The sequence below is a fragment of the Ochotona princeps genome, chromosome 3 (genome assembly GCF_030435755.1).
Source record: "Ochotona princeps isolate mOchPri1 chromosome 3, mOchPri1.hap1, whole genome shotgun sequence".
In the NCBI taxonomy this organism is placed as follows: Eukaryota; Metazoa; Chordata; class Mammalia; order Lagomorpha; family Ochotonidae; genus Ochotona; species Ochotona princeps.
Window position 1 is genome coordinate 107607795 of NC_080834.1, and position 17356 is coordinate 107625150.

At 37.3% G+C, this 17356-nt stretch overlaps 1 protein-coding gene across 1 annotated transcript in view; it reads right to left on the bottom strand.

Annotated features, from left to right (window-relative positions):
- Positions 1 to 5606: 5606 nt before the first annotated feature.
- Positions 5607 to 17356, bottom strand: part of KCNMB2 (potassium calcium-activated channel subfamily M regulatory beta subunit 2) — a 263930-nt gene continuing 252180 nt past the window's right edge. The window contains exon 5 of the mRNA XM_004591284.2: positions 5607 to 6091. Coding sequence (XP_004591341.1) covers positions 5807 to 6091 — 285 coding nt within the window. The 3' untranslated portion in view covers positions 5607 to 5806. The remainder of the gene's footprint in view (positions 6092 to 17356) is intronic.

A 17356-nucleotide genomic window follows, 5' to 3' on the forward strand; every position in this document is an offset into this window, starting at 1 on the left:
AAGTGCCTGGTAGAAATTGCTGGGATTTTAATGCAGCAAATAAAAAGGGCTCCAATTTGATGATGCTCCACCTAAAGGAGGCTGATGAGTTTGGACAGAACTGAGTTGAGAATGTCATACAGAAATATAGATGGTCAAGTACCCATGGTGTTACAGATGGTAGGTGAGGAGGAAGAAGTAACTCTTCCTGTTGATTTATGTGTGAGAAGAGACATCATTGGATGGGCTAAGGAGAAATAATCTTGTTAAGTGTTAGGGTGTAGGAAAACCCAAGCAATAGGGAGAAATTATCTTTCCATTTTTTTTCATGCACTCCTTAAATTAATTTACTCCAAAAATAAGAAGGGGATTTAGCCACTGATGTTGTGTTAGGCCAAAAATATTTCATCATTTTGAAAGGCTAAGGACCTTAAGAAAAACACTGAAAAGTATTTCTATCTTTATAATTCTTAGTATCTCCTTTCCATGTACATTATCATACCCCCATTCATTATTTTTTCAGCTACTTTTTGATTCCCCTTAATTATTTCTCCTTGCTCTGATTATAGTTGCACATTTGTGCTTCCTGTAATCACAACTCTTCTGCTAGAAGAGTTGATAACTGTCTTCAGGATATTATTGTTTAAAACTGCAATCAGGATATTATTCTATCTATGTGTGGTAAAACTCAGAAGTGGATTTTTATCCTTTTAAATGATTTGAGGTCACAGGGGCATCACAAAAAAGTGCAAAATGACTTCTGAATGCTAGTTCTTTTTGTTTCTTTACTCATTTTGTAGCATTTGTTTTTCTCCCCATTCAAGTGGTGCTATTTTCTGTTTAACAAAAATCTGTACTGGGAGAAGAATTCAGTGTGATTTTGTCTAAGTTGTCTGTAGTGGACACCAGCTATTTTACTTGATCAATATTCTTTCTACTGTTCTTTAATACAGTTTTTTTTTGGGGGGGTTTATCTTTGGAGCCTGTTGGGCTCCAAATCTATGGTCTGCCTCCATCATTAGAGAAGTGTGCAAGTACTGCCATGCTGAATAGTCTGGCCATTGTGGGTTTACTATCCCCTGGTCTATAATGATAGGCTCAGTAGTGGACAAATGCTAAGAAGAGAATTGGTTGTTTTCTTTTTTTTAAAATTTATTTATTTATTTTACATTTTATTATTATTGCTATCACTTTATGACACAGCTCCATATTGTTTTCAAGAAGAGAAGAAGGAAGCAATACAGGTAGAGAGGCATGCACAGTGACTGGGAGAGTTCAGAGGAAGAGAGAGAGAGAGAGAGAGAGAGAAAGAGCTATGATGATGATGGTGATGATGATGATGATGATAACTTGGGACTTCTACTGTGAAGAAGTTTCTGGTATTGCTAAAGGTGTAATTTTGTAGAAGATCCTAAACCTTTCTTCATGATCCTAATAAATAACACTGGTAAAAAGTCATATTATAACTTGCAAAGGCTGAAGGATTAAAGTTGTCTAATAGGAACTGATTAAAGAGTACTTCTCAAAACTCCAAACTCCAAGTGGCTCTTGCCTGGGAGAAAAACTTCTCTTCTTATCTAAATGAAACACTCACGAGGCCGCAACTGTAATTCACAGGCTGACAGTTTGTTTCAATTCCTGAACATTGCACTGGAGAATGGTACCTTAATCAGAACAAACCCGTGGCAATTGTAACAACATTTTGTTCAGCATAAATATTTAGCAAGCTCATCAACTTGATTTATCCATGGATTTATAAATTCTAATGTATTTATTTTTAACTGTTAAGATGTCGTTTGCACTACTCTCACAAATTCCCTTTGTCATTAGTTTGGCTGAAAGCGTTGGTTTGATGATCTTATATTTGAGGCAAATGGAAGTCACTGTTCCTTCAACTCCTTGCTTTTTTCCCCAATAAAATAACACTGAAACACTAATAGAACAAGGCAGTGACAAGAATGTTGATTTTATTTTGTGCATATTTGATAAGTAGATGACATGGTACAGCAGACCTCAACTTGTTGTCAGGCAACCTTTCTACCGCTAAGTGATAACCTAGTCCATCGTTGGCAGCATTCACATAATAAACACACCTATCATTGGGTAATCCCTGTTGAGGATACTGCAGATTGTAGAAGGGTTTATGCGTTTGTGTGAGTTTTGGTCAGAGTTATTTTTTGGAGCTATTCTAGCTGCAGGAGACTAGATAGTACTAATGTTTATACTATTAATACAATTCCTACACTTATTAATAATTCTACTTACAAAAACATGCATATTTTCTCAACCCTTCCAGTACTTACCGACTCATTATCAAGAAAAGCCATGTTGCATTCTTTGTGTATCTCTTACAGTCTCTAAAAATAGGAAAAAATGGAGCAAACTCAACATAGACTTTGTGTATGTCTGCTTTATATGTCACGCTGGTAAAATTTTCAACAGAGTCCAGAGTTTAATCTTTCAGTCAATTTTGGGTATTATAGAACTGTGGGATTATTGTTACTGAATGTTTTACCTGGGGACAGGGAAGGAATGTAGGTGTTGAGAAGATAAGGAGCCATGTGCAACCTCCTCCATGCTACAACATTCAGAATGACCTCACTCACTTGGACAATGTTAAGGTCAGGGTTTTGGGGAAAGAGAGGTGCAATTAAGCTGTCCTATGTTGTAATGAACAAATCCTTTAATTTTTTTTAGCTTACTTCAGTTCATTATATTATTTTGCTGTCCTATGGTTCTCTCTGTTAATGTTAATAACATGGTTACAGTATCAATATATTTGACCCAAAGGAATGTTTTTACGTATTTTTTGCTTGGCATACTGAAAATAATTTTTGTTTGGTAAATGCCTTGCATAAGGGTTTTTTTTTTTTTGGTCCTTGATGATAATGGGAAAAGCATAACATGCTGAAATGCTAAATGTCATGTGGTCTACATAAGAAGTATTTTATGATTGCACATAAGATCATTACCATCAGTCAGTGTTTTGCCAGTAGCTTTCTACAGAATCATTTCTTTTTATTATAGCTATTTACAAGAAGCCATTGATGCATCTATCATTTCTGGCTTTAACACAACTGCAACTCAGGGAATCTGAAACCAATAAAGTTTTAGATGGCATGTGCCAATTGGATAATGAAAATGATTTGGAAGTATAGGCAGTAATATTACTTGAGAAAACCATTTGTATTGAATAATATGAAGACTCAGAGCACTTCTGCTAGTAGGCATGAACAAAGTTTTTGACGTAAAGAGGCAAGCAGGTTATTGGAAATGTCAACAGGGAGGTTGCATTTCAATCCATGGATTAATATAGAAAGATTCTATTTGAGAGTAACATCTGTGTTCTGAAGGTTGGAGAGTGATGTTTATTCTTCCTTTCTCCTGCCCAGGATATATTATCAGTGTTAAAGGGGACTTCAGTGGTCAGCTCCTAATTTCATGAGGAAGTCAAGGTATTACTGAGAGGCATAAAACCACCTACGTTGCATAGGTCTTTTGACTTGCACTTCAATGTTCCTTCTTCTTTTTTTTTTTTTTAACTGTTTTAATCTCTTTCAAACCTCAACTAACTCAATGTTAGCTGAAAGACCTGGACATTATTGCCATAATAGAAAGGCTATAAAGATGGGCATTTTCTCAGCTCCTCACTACTGTAGTATCAGTTTGTCACCTTATGGAATTCATTTAACATTTCTGACCTTCAACATTTTGACGTGTAAAATGAGATACTAGTGTTCCCTCCAATAAGGATATTTTAAAGATAAATTAGTCAACACATATGAAACATTTAAAATATTGCTGTTGTTCCTGATATATCTCCTGTAATAATGAGCACTTAGTTGTATATGTAACTATATTACTCTAAGGGGTTGTTACTATGCTGTAATTCAGGAAGGTATTAGTAAATGTATTTGTGTGTGTGTGTAGATTTCTACTTTCTTAACTAAAACATCAGCTTCCCTCAAATTTTGTTTTTGAATGCAACTCCAGAATGGAAGAAACTTGTGTAATAATTTTGCTCACATGCATTTCATTCTTTGATCACTTGAAGGGAAGCTCAAGGAACACAAAAGATTATGAATCTTCAGTTGTATTATTCCCCAGACGATTTCTCCATTATTTTCAGAGCTATATTTTGAGGATGAAGTTGAGTTGGGAATAGATATTTTCACTTTATTTTCTATTTCTCAACATTATTTGTATGGTTTTGGGTGGGATCTCTTAAAATACCTTTGAGGATCCTGATTATAGGTTTTTTGGACTGCCATGGCCTTTAAGTCCAGAATGCAAGAATTATTCACATCTTGTCATATACTAGTTTTAAAAAAATGTAACTTACACATTTGAGTCCTGATCACACCCTAGAGATTTATTTGCTTATGAAAAGTCATACTGTAAATTACAATATTGCAGAGTAATGTCCAATTCATCAGATTAGTTTTACCATTCATTTCACAAAGTGATTTGTAAAATTTTGCAATACCTAAAAAACTATATTACAAAAAGGTACTTAAATATAGATGAGAAAGATAATAATGCAATATAGTACATTACAAAAAGTACTTAAATATAGATGACAAAGATAGATGTTTATCTTTTTTCTGTTGGTATTGATAATAAATAAAAGATGAAATGTTTTAAATTTAAACCAACCCCTCAGTCCCCCCACCCTAAATAAATTAAATAACTATGTGAACAAAGGCTTCCTTTAAATCTGTTATTCAATTTAAATATATGTTAGGAAAAACTTCTATTCTGTGTATAAAATATAACAAACAAAAAAGAATTGTAAATAGAAAAATAAACCATGTATAGGACACAAATATTCTGTGTACATAGCTTTAAAATCCCCAAAGGGAACACATGTCAGGAGACACTACAAATTCATTAACTCAACAATAAATTCCCAAAGAGAAATATTCCAACATGGTAATATGCAATGATAGATTTGCCCATTGAAACCAGTCCATTCGTTTTTATCAGAAAGTGACACCTCAACTTTATAATTTAACAACTCAGTTGAAATAGAATCAGGATTTTCACACAAATCCCTCTAACAGATTTTTTGGAGTAAACGGAGCACCCACCAACAATCAGCCAGCACATAGGCAGGAAACTCCTTATAAATATGATTTCTTCACACAGTAGCAGGGTCCTAAACAGAAAAGGGCTCTGTTCATTCCCTATTTGACTCACAAAAACAGATTACAGAATTGGCTAATGAAAGAAGCTCATTTTTGGGAAATCAGTTAAAATGTAAAATTATGGATAAAAAGTAGTGAAAGAAAGTTAGGTGGCTAGGCTTCCTTTTTTCTTCACAGGACTTTGATAAAAACACAGGAAAACATTTAACACGCTTTAGTTAGGAGATCTTGTCCTTTCATTTGCTATGAGGCTTAATTTAGAATAAGCAAAGAAAAAATGGGCTGTGACATTAGTAAACAATGAATGATGAGAGATATTTTCTTCAAGAAATATGACCACTGCAAACACAGACCTTATTCCATTTGCATCATCTACATTTTTCCACAAAGATTGGCAAATGAATAGCTGAGCCCATTTTGACAGAAAAAGAGGAAGGAAGGAGGTCCAGCATTGAAACAAGGTTATGAAAAACAACCAACCAACACAAAACAGTTACTTCTTCTGAATAGTAAAGACATCATGTTTGCATATACAACAGCTTTTGCGTTATTGCTCTATGTAGAAGAATATATTAAGGAACGCATAACAGACTGCACATTACAAACTTAAGGTTCTTTGGTGAAGATGAAAGAAAACAGTATTTGAGCTTTAAAGAAAATGATTTCATCCATGTTTGCTTTTATCTATTGATCCGCTGGATCCTCTCACAGAGCAGTGAGAGATACTGTGTGAGTTTCACCAGGGCGACGATTGCCACGCCCCCAGCCATCATACAGGTGGGCCAGAAGAGTGAATGGAACAGCACGTTGGAACTGTAGAGTTTGGTAAGGATGACACTTTTCTGGTTTCCTTCTGGATCAGAATAACAAGAGAATTGTTGGTACTTTCTGAAGTTTTCCATGACAACATTCACCAGGGACATGGATTCTTCAAAGTTTTTCTCACATTTAGGTATATAGGAGCACTGTGGAGAATAAGATATACTGTTATCAAAAGATGTTAATGTGTGCGTGTGTGTGTGTGTGCACATGTGTGATCTGTGAACTAATCGTTATGGGTATTCTAAGTGCATTTCAGAAAACATCCATCAATTAAAAGAATGTTTTAGTGCATGTGATTAAGATGTTTCTTGATAACTCACCAACATATTACTTAATTATTGATTAGAATCATATAATGGGTTTGTTCCTGGCTTGATATAATCATCCCCATTTTATACATAAAAAGAAACCAAAACTTCAAGTGGCTTGTTTTTGTTACACCAGAGTGTGGTAGTTTTTAAGTTTCCCCTGTTGAACATACTCAGGATTCCAGCTTAGGTAAGAAAGTGAACCTTTGCATCTTTTGCCCGTCCGTATCTGTTCACATAACACCAGGTGTTTTTTGAGCTGACGCGCAATGGAGAGTTCAGCTGCTGCTTGTGGTATCAGCATCCCGGACGAAGGCTGGTACAGCTGTTGCACTTTTGATCCAGCGCTCTCTAATACGTTTGGGAAAGCAGTAGCAGGCAGCCCAAGTACCATCCACTCACATGGAAAATTCTGATCACATGGGAGGCCAAGATGCAGTTCTAGGACCCAGGCTTCAGCTTGCCTCCACCCAGCTTATGTACTGAGAGTGAACCAGAGTGGGAACGCACTCTTTCTCTTTCCCACTCTGTTTCTCCCTCTCTAACTCTGGTTTTTCATTCAAGAAAAGCTTCCATATCATACCATAATGAAAAACAGTTTACTCTTTATGGCTTGGCTTCATTTTATCCAGCCAAATGCATTGGTTACCTTGTCACTGGCATCAAGAAAACAGCTATCCCTCTGGTTAATTTCTACAAAAGGAATCTTGCAAAGTGTCAGGATTTTGAATAAATAAAAGTCATCATCAATCACTGCACAATTGAAACTTTTATCTTCCCTTTTATCTTTTATCTGCTTTTGTTCTTTCCTGTGCATCTATACCATCTATTTTTAAGGTTTTTTTCATGTATTTCTTTTCCTTTCTTACTCTCCCTGCCCGAGTCTCTGCTTGTTTTTAACTTCCCCTCCACATCCTTTTTCTCTTCCTGCCTTCCCTCTTTATTCTCCACTTTGTCTCTGCTCAGGACACAGATGGTATGAAATCCCATGTAGTCTTTCTTTTTATCCTATGCTGGATGATTTAGAAGCAATTTGCCTGACTTAAAAAGTGATCTCTGAGGGTGTGAGCACCTGGCTTAGTGGTTGAGCCTCCTTCATCTCACATGGAAGCACCCGATTTCAATCCCTGGCACTGGCCCTGATCACAAAATACAAAGCTGTTCTTTTCAGATCTATGAACAACTGACATTAAAATTCATACGGAAACACAAGAGGTCCCAACTAGCTAAAGCAATCCTAAACAATAAGCATACTTCTGGAAGCACACACAAACAGACTTCAGGATGTATCACAGGGACATTATGATCAAAACAGACTGGTACTGGCACAAGAGCAGACACATGGCTAGCTAGGATGTATCAGAGACCTCAAAAATTGGTACATGCATCTATAACCAACTGATCCTTGAAAAACAAGCTCCCTGGAGAAAGGATAGTCTCGTCAACAGGTGATGCTAGGAAAATTGAATATCTACATTGAGACGTATGAAATAAGACCGCTTCCTTGCACCCTACGCACAAATCAGCTTACAACTGATTGGAGGACATGAATCTATCCTAAACAGGAAAAACAGCATAAGGCATTGCTATAGGCAACAACTGTTTGTGTAATACTCCTGAAGTACAGGCAAATGGCATAAATAGAAAATGACAGGAAGTATAGCAAAGGACACTCAACTAAGTGAAGAGGAAATTGACAGATTAGGAGAAAATATTTGCAAACTATACATTTTTTTAAATATTTATTTTATTTTCATTACAAAGTCAGACATACCGAGAGGAGGAGAGATAGAGAGGAAGTAGAGCTGCCGGGACCAGAACCAGCAGCCATATGGGATCAAGGCAAGGACCTTAGCCACTAGGCCATGCCGCCGAGCCCGCAAACTATACATTTGAAAAAGCATTTAACATCTGGAATAAATAAGGAGCTCAGGAAATTCCAACAACAACAAAACAAGCAACCTGGTAAGGAAGTGGGTGATACAGACAGCCATATTCCAAAGCATGAAATGTAAATGCCCAATAGGCCCACTAACCATCAGGGGAATGCAAATAAAACATACCAGAAGGTATATTTAATTTTATCATCTGTCTTCAGTGAAAATGGCTACTGTCCATCAATTAAAAAGGTAAGAAGTGGAGAAAATGGTTCTCTAATATACTATGAATGGGAATGTATACTAGCGTCAGCATTATGGACAATGGTGGAGAGATTCCTCAAAATCTGAAATTAGGTCTACTGTATTATGTAGCCGTTCCACTCAAAGGAGATGAAATCACATGGGAAACAGTTATCTGTACCCCCTTATTTATAGCACTTCAATTCATAATAACTAAGATGTGAAACCAACCGGATGTGTATCAGGTGAAGTTTGGCTAAAGAAATTATTGTGAGTATACAGAGCTGAATACTATTCCACCATAAATTATGAAATTCTTCTTTGTGCAAAAAATAATAGGAAAATTAAAAATGGATGCCATTGGAGACTATAATGATACTTAAATGAGGCAGCCTCAGAAAGACAAATATCCTGTGTTTTCCCTGATTTTTGATAGCTAAGTTTGATTATTTTTTACAGCCCTTGTCTCCAATCTTGAGAAAGTGTTTTTTTTTTTTTTGTAACACTTACTACTTGTTGAATTTTGCAATTACTGGAGGGTTAAGGTTGTGATTCTTAAGCAGCTTGAAAGTATATCATTGCAAAAATTAAAAGAAAACTTAGCAAGAAAGGAGGAGGGGAGAGAGAGATTACTAGAGGGTGGGAGCAAGGGTAAGGTGAGAAATACAATTATGTTCTTCAAACTGCACATATGGCACATATGTGATTTTTCCTTTTACATTAACAAGGAGAGAAATCATGTCAGATTTAAAAATTGAGGGGAAAAGTGTTTTAGGTCACTTTCTGAGGAATGTGTCATTATTTCTTATTTAATTGCTTTCCCTCTCTACGGTAAGTAACTGTTTGCCCACAGGGAAAACAAACTCCCTGTCCCTGGTCTTTATATAATCCAATGATCAGTGCTCTCTTTTTGTCTCTGATGTCACTGATAATTTACACAGTGCTTTAGTATGAATTAGAGAACTGTGTTCCCTGTTTAAAGCACTATTCTTCATTTGAAAACAATCACAATAAACTGATTTAATGAAAAATCCTTCACATTTTATTTCCACGTACCCATTTGTGATTTTAAGTGTTCACCTGTATCACTTTTACAATGTGACTTAGTCCTAGAATTGTGCATTTTTTAACTTATATGATTGTCTGCGGAGACATAGATGAAGTGGGTAATCATTGAGGCACACTGGTAGGATTTTTGGAGGTAGAAACCTGAAATTTCAGAAAAAAACTTAGATCGCTAAACTTTCCAAGGTGAAAATATACAAAAAACAAAATGAACTTTCACTTTTGGAAAACAGGTTTACTCTTCGTTCTGACTTTGTTAGTTGGCATGCAGCCACCTTGTGTCTGCTGAGCTCAAATTATTAGATTATTTGATACAAGCAACAAGAAGCTCTTTTTTCATTATTTAAGAGTGGAGCATGGGCATGCTGATCTGACAATCAACCATGTGTTAAAGTGATGTTCTTTTTAGCAATACGTGGTTGATGTTTTGAAATTTAATCAGCTATCAATAAATGTGAAAACATTCATACATGTGAGTACAGCAAAGTGTGGGTACCAGCACAGCATTAAGACTCTGAATGTGTGTCCAAGGAAACAGAATTTTGTAGTATGTTCATGGCATAGTACAAAAATTGGCCTTTGACTACTTGAAAACCATTCTCCCACCAGTTAGAGGCTTCAGACCTGAGGGGTTAGAGCACTATAAAGAGGCTTCTTCCTTCTCCAAACCTACTCAAATCATAGGTCTAAAAAGATTCTTAATGGTTTTGGAAATAAAGCAGAACAGATGTGTCATTTGTGGTTGACTACAAAATGGAAAAATTTAGATTACAAATACATCAGGAGTCCATGTATCTGTTGTGCTAAGCTATTTATAATTACAGTTTCAGTGGTGTCAATGCAGAGTTACTGAAATGATCACAATGAAAATAACAGTCTGTTAAAAATGGCATTTAAACATTTTTATTGTATTTTTATTATGCTCCTGTGAATTGATTTGATTTTAAAAACTTTTTATTTTGGGGCCTGGCATGGTAGCCTAGTGGCTAAAGTCCTCGCCTTGAACATGCCATGTTCCCATATGGGCACCGGTTCTAATCCTGGCATCGCCACTTCTCATCTAGCTCCCTGCTTGTGGCCTGGGAGAGCAGTTGAGGATGGCCCAAAGCCCTGGGATCCTGCACCCGAAGTTCGTGGCTCCTAACTTCAGATCGGCGTAGCACCAGCCATTGTGGTCACTTGGGGAGTGAATCATCGGACAGAAGATCTTCCTGTCTGTCTCTCCTCCTCTCTATATATCTGACTTAGCAATAAAAATAAATAAATCTTTAGGATGCTGGACTCTCTGCCATTGTCCATGCCCCCAATGTTGGACATATGACTGCGTATAGAAGAACTATACTTTAGTAATGATATAGAGGAACTAGGCAGTGGTGAAGAGTGGGGATTGGGGCTGGGATAAGCGAAATTACCAGGAGCCTACGGAACTGTATCAAAGAATGATAACAATAACAATAAAATGTAAAAAAAACAAAAAATTTCTTTTGGAAAAAATATGTCAGCCAAATGACAATTATTCTGTCACGAAGAATTCTTCCAGGGGCCAGCATTGTGGTGTAAAACGTTAAATGGCCTTCTGTGGTGACTGCTTCCCACATGACTGCTGGTTCCCGTCCCTGTTGCTCCACTTCTCATCCCGCTCCCTGATAGTGCACTGAGAAAGCAGCAGAGGATGGACCAATCTATACTCAAGTGGGAGACCTGAATGAAGCTCCTGGCTTAGGCCCAGCCCCACTCCAGCTATTGTAGCTACTTGTGGAGTGAACCAATTGATAGAAAATATCTCTTTCTCTGACTTAAATAAATAAATAAATAAATGAATAAATAAATCTTTAAAAAAGAATGCTCTCCAAACAACATGTAATGTACCTTTGACTGCATCCAGCAAGGTTACAATGCAGGAGCTGCTTACTGAAGTTGAAATAAATCAAGGTCTGAACTGTGTGCTTTTTGTGAGTAGAATGAGGCATGTTCCACCTATGGAGAAAAGTTTTTTATCAGGTATTGTTAGCACTTCCTAATCTTGTCATCTGCCACTATATTACTGTTGATTGTCTATGAAGCTTCTACCATACTCATTTCTCCTTATTATTACTTTTTATATTATTTATGTATTTGCTTTGAGAGAGATCTTATCTGTTAGTTCACTCCCCAGTGTCTCAATGCCTAGGGTTGGTCTGGAGCCAAATTTTGGAAACTCACTCAATAGAAGTCTGCCATGTGAAGAGCTGGTACTTAATTTCTTGAGCCATCAGTGAATCGTACCTGCAACATCTTCTGGCTGGTAGCTAGACTCAGGAGCTGGAGCCAGGAATTGAATCCAAGCACTACCATTTGGAACATGGGCATCTTAACTGATATCTTGACTGCAAAGCTAAACACCCACCTCTACTTTCATTATTGATGAGTCCTTTTGTGATAATTAAGGTGTGAGATAGTGTAACAAGCTCCTGACTTGTGTTCCAGGAGATCTTGTTGCTGGGTTACTATCTTACCGTAGGTAGATTGTATTGTCCCTCAGAACTGATCTCATCTACATAATGGAGTCAATAGAGCCTTTCTGATAAGGTTTTCGTGGGGATTAAACAGCAAATATACCAAAAGCTTCAATAAAAATTCATTAACATGTTTTCCTATGGGAATATCACATTTGTCCACATGATCTTCTACAGGCTTTAACCAAGTGCCTCCTACAAGCCTATAAAGCATCTGAAGAAGCTAAGACTACCAACCACATGTTTTTCACAGGCACAAGCCCATTCAGTTGGACTGGTCTCATGTTTCTTAGCATTTTGTTTGACAATATTTGCGTTATTTAAATTCTACACTCGAACTCTGTGTTTTTATGGCTCAAGCTATAGCCCTATGTGTTTTGAGTGAATTGGAGGGCAGGTTGAATTATTTTAGCATATGCTTCGAGGACAGATTTACACAAATAGTTTGCAAACTTATTATAGTACACAAGCTGTTCTATCTTCTAAGAAGTTTTATTTAGCTATTTGAAAGGCAGAGTTACACACACACACACACACACACACACAAGTTTCTATCTGCTAGCTCACTCCCTAAACGGTCAGGAGCCAGAAGTTCCACCCCGTCTCCCATTTGGGCACCAGGATCCAAAGACTTTAGCCATTTTCTGCTGGTTTCCCAGGCACATTAGTGGAGAATGAGATATAAAGTGCAGCTTCTAGGACTTAAACCAGCACCCATACAGTTGCTGATGTTATAGGTGGTGCCTTAACCCTTGATGCCACAATGCTGACCTCAGTGAAACTATTATAAATTATTATTAGTTGGAAAAACATAATGTGGATTAAACAGCTAGAGATTTTAACATCTTTATTTATTTAGTGGCTGAGGAAGAATGAACTTTCAGATTCTGGCTGGTTTAAACACATATGAGGAACATATGAGTGATAATTATATGTATCCAGTGCACTTAAATGATGAAACTATGCTTTTACTACATTATAGATTATTCTTTCTTTTGTGCCTTAGATGAATATTTAAAGCTCCCAAACATCCGAGGTAGCCAAATCTTGCAAAATGAAGCTTTTGTATTTCTTCTAAACCTGGATTTTGTTAATAAATCTTACTGTTTTCCACAATACTTTGGACACCTGATGGACAGAATCTTCTCTTTAGTGTTGAAGACCGCAGAAATGGTCCCCTGGGCATGACCTTTCCTCTAGCCACTAAGCAATGTTGGTCCTGCCAACATTGCTTGAGCCTGCTTTCCTTTACACAGGCAATGCAGAGCAAGTAGTGACATCTTTCTTTCAATTCTTGGCAAAGGGACTGAAAAATATCTTTTCTTAGCCTTACTTTTAGGATCTTTTCATTGACAAAGTTAATTTTATTCTCATGATGGACAGAAATTTTGATAATTTACCTGTTGGATTCCCCTTAGACACGCTTCACCGGGCGTGTGTGAAACAAAGAATGATATGCCTTCATCCTGAACAGAAAAGATGTGGAGAGGGGGCGAGGCAGTGAGAGGTGGATTTGGCTGACTAACCTCACTGACAACCTCCTTTTCCATGGGAGGATAGGAAGGGAAGGAGCAACTTCTCAGGATCATCCCCAGGAAAGAGATTGTTTTTCCTTTATTCTTTTCTAAAAGGGAAGTACCCTATTTGATTTATATTATAGTATAGTATTTATCTAATCAATACTTCTTGAGTGCCAATAAGTTCTGTGCCAGTGTACCAGGCAGCTTGACAGTTATGACTGTTAGAAAACATAAACAAAGCATGACCAAGAATTAGAGAGAAACAAGAAAAGAAATGGGCGCAAGAGTAGAGTGAGTCAATGGGTCAGGAGTGTCTGAAACAGCTGGCAGTTGATTGCACCATCACAGCAGCGCGGCACAAATTAGCTTAAAGAATTCTTTGGAACCTGGAGCAATCCTGTTTTGCAATGTCTTTGTGTTAAACACCAGCAACAAATCAAAAAACTTGCCACAAAGAAACATTGGTCTTGTGATACATTCATATTGATTTAGGGACCACGAAACTTGTAGTGTTCATGAACAGTGAACACTGCGCATATTCTGTTTGTCAGATTTTGTGTTCTGTGTCACAGGAGGGAACACGATCACCATATTCAAGAAATAAAGAGAGCATCGGCTGAGAGCCTCGGCTTACTCGGCACACAAGTGCATTTTAAACTTTGAGTTCTTTGAACACTGGTGATGTTCAGAGGTGTTGAGAAAGCAAATTGGACTTCATTTTACTTCCCCTTTTGAGACTTCCTGTTCTTTATCATCTTTTAAAAAAAGTGAATCCTGTGAAATTTAGTCCAAACATATATTTTTTTGTACTTTTAGCGAGTTTATGCTTTGCCAATCCTGGTTGCTTTAGTGTCAAGACAAAAGTCCCTCCAGAAATGTATTTTCCTTTCCTTACTTCCCCAAAGTTCTTAATTCTATTGTGGATTAAAAGACCTAGGATATTCGTTGATGATACAGAACTTCTGGTGCCTGGAGTTCATCAATACCAATAATAGTTCAAATCATGTGATACAGTCAATATGTCCTAGAGTGAGGTACATATTTGATATGACCTTAACCCCTTACCAAGGCTGGATTTTCTGCCAGTTGGAAAGGAATAGGTTCTGTGTCCCTGCTTTCTGTTTGATGTATAGAAGCATCACAGTTTATGTAAGCCTCTTTCTAACACACACTTCTTTTCATTTCTACGTAAAGGTGCCCTCAGCTGTCCCAGAATACAGTTTTGATGGTCAATCAGCAAAGCATTTCCGAATCTCTAGTTCATAGACACCGCCAAATATTTTAGTAAATATACCCAATTTAACATGCTATCATGGGAGTGTCCGAGTTACATTTCAGGGAAGGTTTTCTCCTATAGCCCATTTATCACTCTTTTCAGCATGACTTTGTAATTTGGTTCTGCTTGGATAACCCTGATCTTCCCTAAATTTGTAGAGCATAATGCAAAGAAAATTCTTACACATGATTCTTTTCCTGACCTTCAGTACCTCTTGGGGTATCATGGAAATGTGTAAACATTGTATAGAATTTGGACTTTTATAATTCCTTTTAAAATTAAAAGATTAATATACAATCTTTGGACTCTTTTTATGGGGCACAGAATAGTAATTCAAACATTTACATAGTGTAGGTGGGTGGTCAGCATCCCTGTCTCCTCATCTTTCCTCCCTGCTTGAAACCTATCAGCTCTCCTTCTCCAGCTTATACATTACATAGGATATATAATATGTGCTTATAACATGCAGTCATATTCTAGTGCTGTGAAATACTAGGAACAGTTATCTTTGTGTTGGTACACAATTGTTATCTAACCTCCTTCTCTGAACAACACTAATCCGATCAAACATAATCCAATCAAATATAATCTGATCAACACCAACCCAATCAAATATTACTCCCATTCAAGCTTATCTAATCTGATCAAATATAATCTGATCGGATATAATCCAACCCAAACCACCTAATCCAACCTAATATAATCTGATCTAATATTATCCAATCTAAGATAATCTAATCTGATCTATTATAATCCAATCTAATCTGAACTGAACTAATATAATCCAATTTAATATAATCTAATCGAAATGGCCAACCCAGTCCAGACCAGTCCAGACCCAGTCCAGACCAGTCCAGACCAGTCCAGATCTGACCAATCCACTCCAGACCTGATCAAGCCAGTACAGACTAGTCCAGACTGGATCAATCCAGTCCAGACGAAATCAAACCAGTCCATTCCAATCTAATTAAATCTAACATAATCTGATCCGATCTAACATAATCCAATCCAAGCCAATCTAATCCAAATACAATCTGATCAAACATAATCCAACCCACACCAATCCAATCGAACATAATCCGTTCAAATATAATCCGAACCAAACCAATCTAACCCAAGCAAACAAAATCCGCTCAGATAGAATCCCATCAACACAGATCCAATCAAATATAACCCGATCAACACTGATCCGATCAACGCCAGTCCGATCAAGAATAATCCAACCAAATATAATCCAACCGACACTAATCCGATCAAATGCACCCTGATCAATATATAGTCCAATCAACACTAATCCAGTCAAATGTACCCGATCAAATATAATCCTGTTAACATCGGTCCTAGCAGATACAATCTGGTCAAATGCAATCGGACCGACACTAATCCAATCAAACACAATCTGACCGAATATAGCCCAACCAACACTAATCCAATCAAATATAAGCTGAGCAACACTAATCCGATCAAATATAATCTGACCCACATCAATCCAATAAAATACAACCCGACCGAATGTGATCCAATCAACACTAATTCAATCAGATACAATCCGATCAAATGTAATTCGATCAACATTGCTCCGATCAAATGCAATCTAATCAACACTAATCCAATCTAATATAATCCGGTCAAATGCAATCCAATCAACACTGAACACTACTCTAGGTTCAGATTGACTTTTTTGTTATGAATACTTCCAAGCATAAAAAGCAACCTGCAGTAGTTTTCTGTGTTTGTCTTGTTTCACTTAAAATAATGACTTCTACTTCTGTTCTCTTGCCTTTATTCTTTTAAAAGGAAAATCTGTTGGGCCCGGCGGCGTGGCCTAGCGGCTAAAGTCCTCGCCTTGAAAGCCCTGGGATCCCATATGGGCGCCGGTTCTAATCCCAGCAGCTCCACTTCCCATCCAGCTCCCTGCTTGTGGCCTGGGAAAGCAGTGGAGGACGGCCCAATGCATTGGGACCCTGCATTCGTGTGGGAGACCCGGAAGAGGTTCCTGGTTCCCGGCTTCCCGGCTTCCCGGCTTCGGATCGGCGTGCATCGGCCCGTTGCGGCTCACTTGGGGAGTGAATCATCGGACGGAAGATCTTCCTCTCTGTCTCTCCTCCTCTCTGTATATCTGGCTGTAATAAAATGAATAAACGTTTTTTTTTAAAAAAAGAAAATCTGTTGAAGGCGGCATCAGTAAGCAAAGACACATTCTAATTCAAGCCTAATTAGTCATGTGCCACTTTGGGGAAAGTGTTTCATTTTCTGAGCTCAGTTTTGGTATTGTAAAGTTGGGACAACAGTGATCCTTCACACATGGGGTTGCTGAATAGTTAATCAGTAACAAAGTGTAGTATTTAGTATCTTATTGCATATGGTGCATTATAAACTTCTGAGAAAATATGATTATTATTATTTTAGGAGTAAGGTTTTAGTCAGGATTAAGTAATATGATCTTTTATAAAATTTTTAGCCTAATTCTGGACAAATAGCACACAACAGACAGTTAATAAGTGCTAGGTCCCTCATGTTTCATTTAAATTCTCAATTTTATCTCCTTCCCTTATTTCCTTAACATATTAATGCTTTGCAGAAGAACTTAGAAGCTTTACACAGAATTCCAGGATGTCATTGCT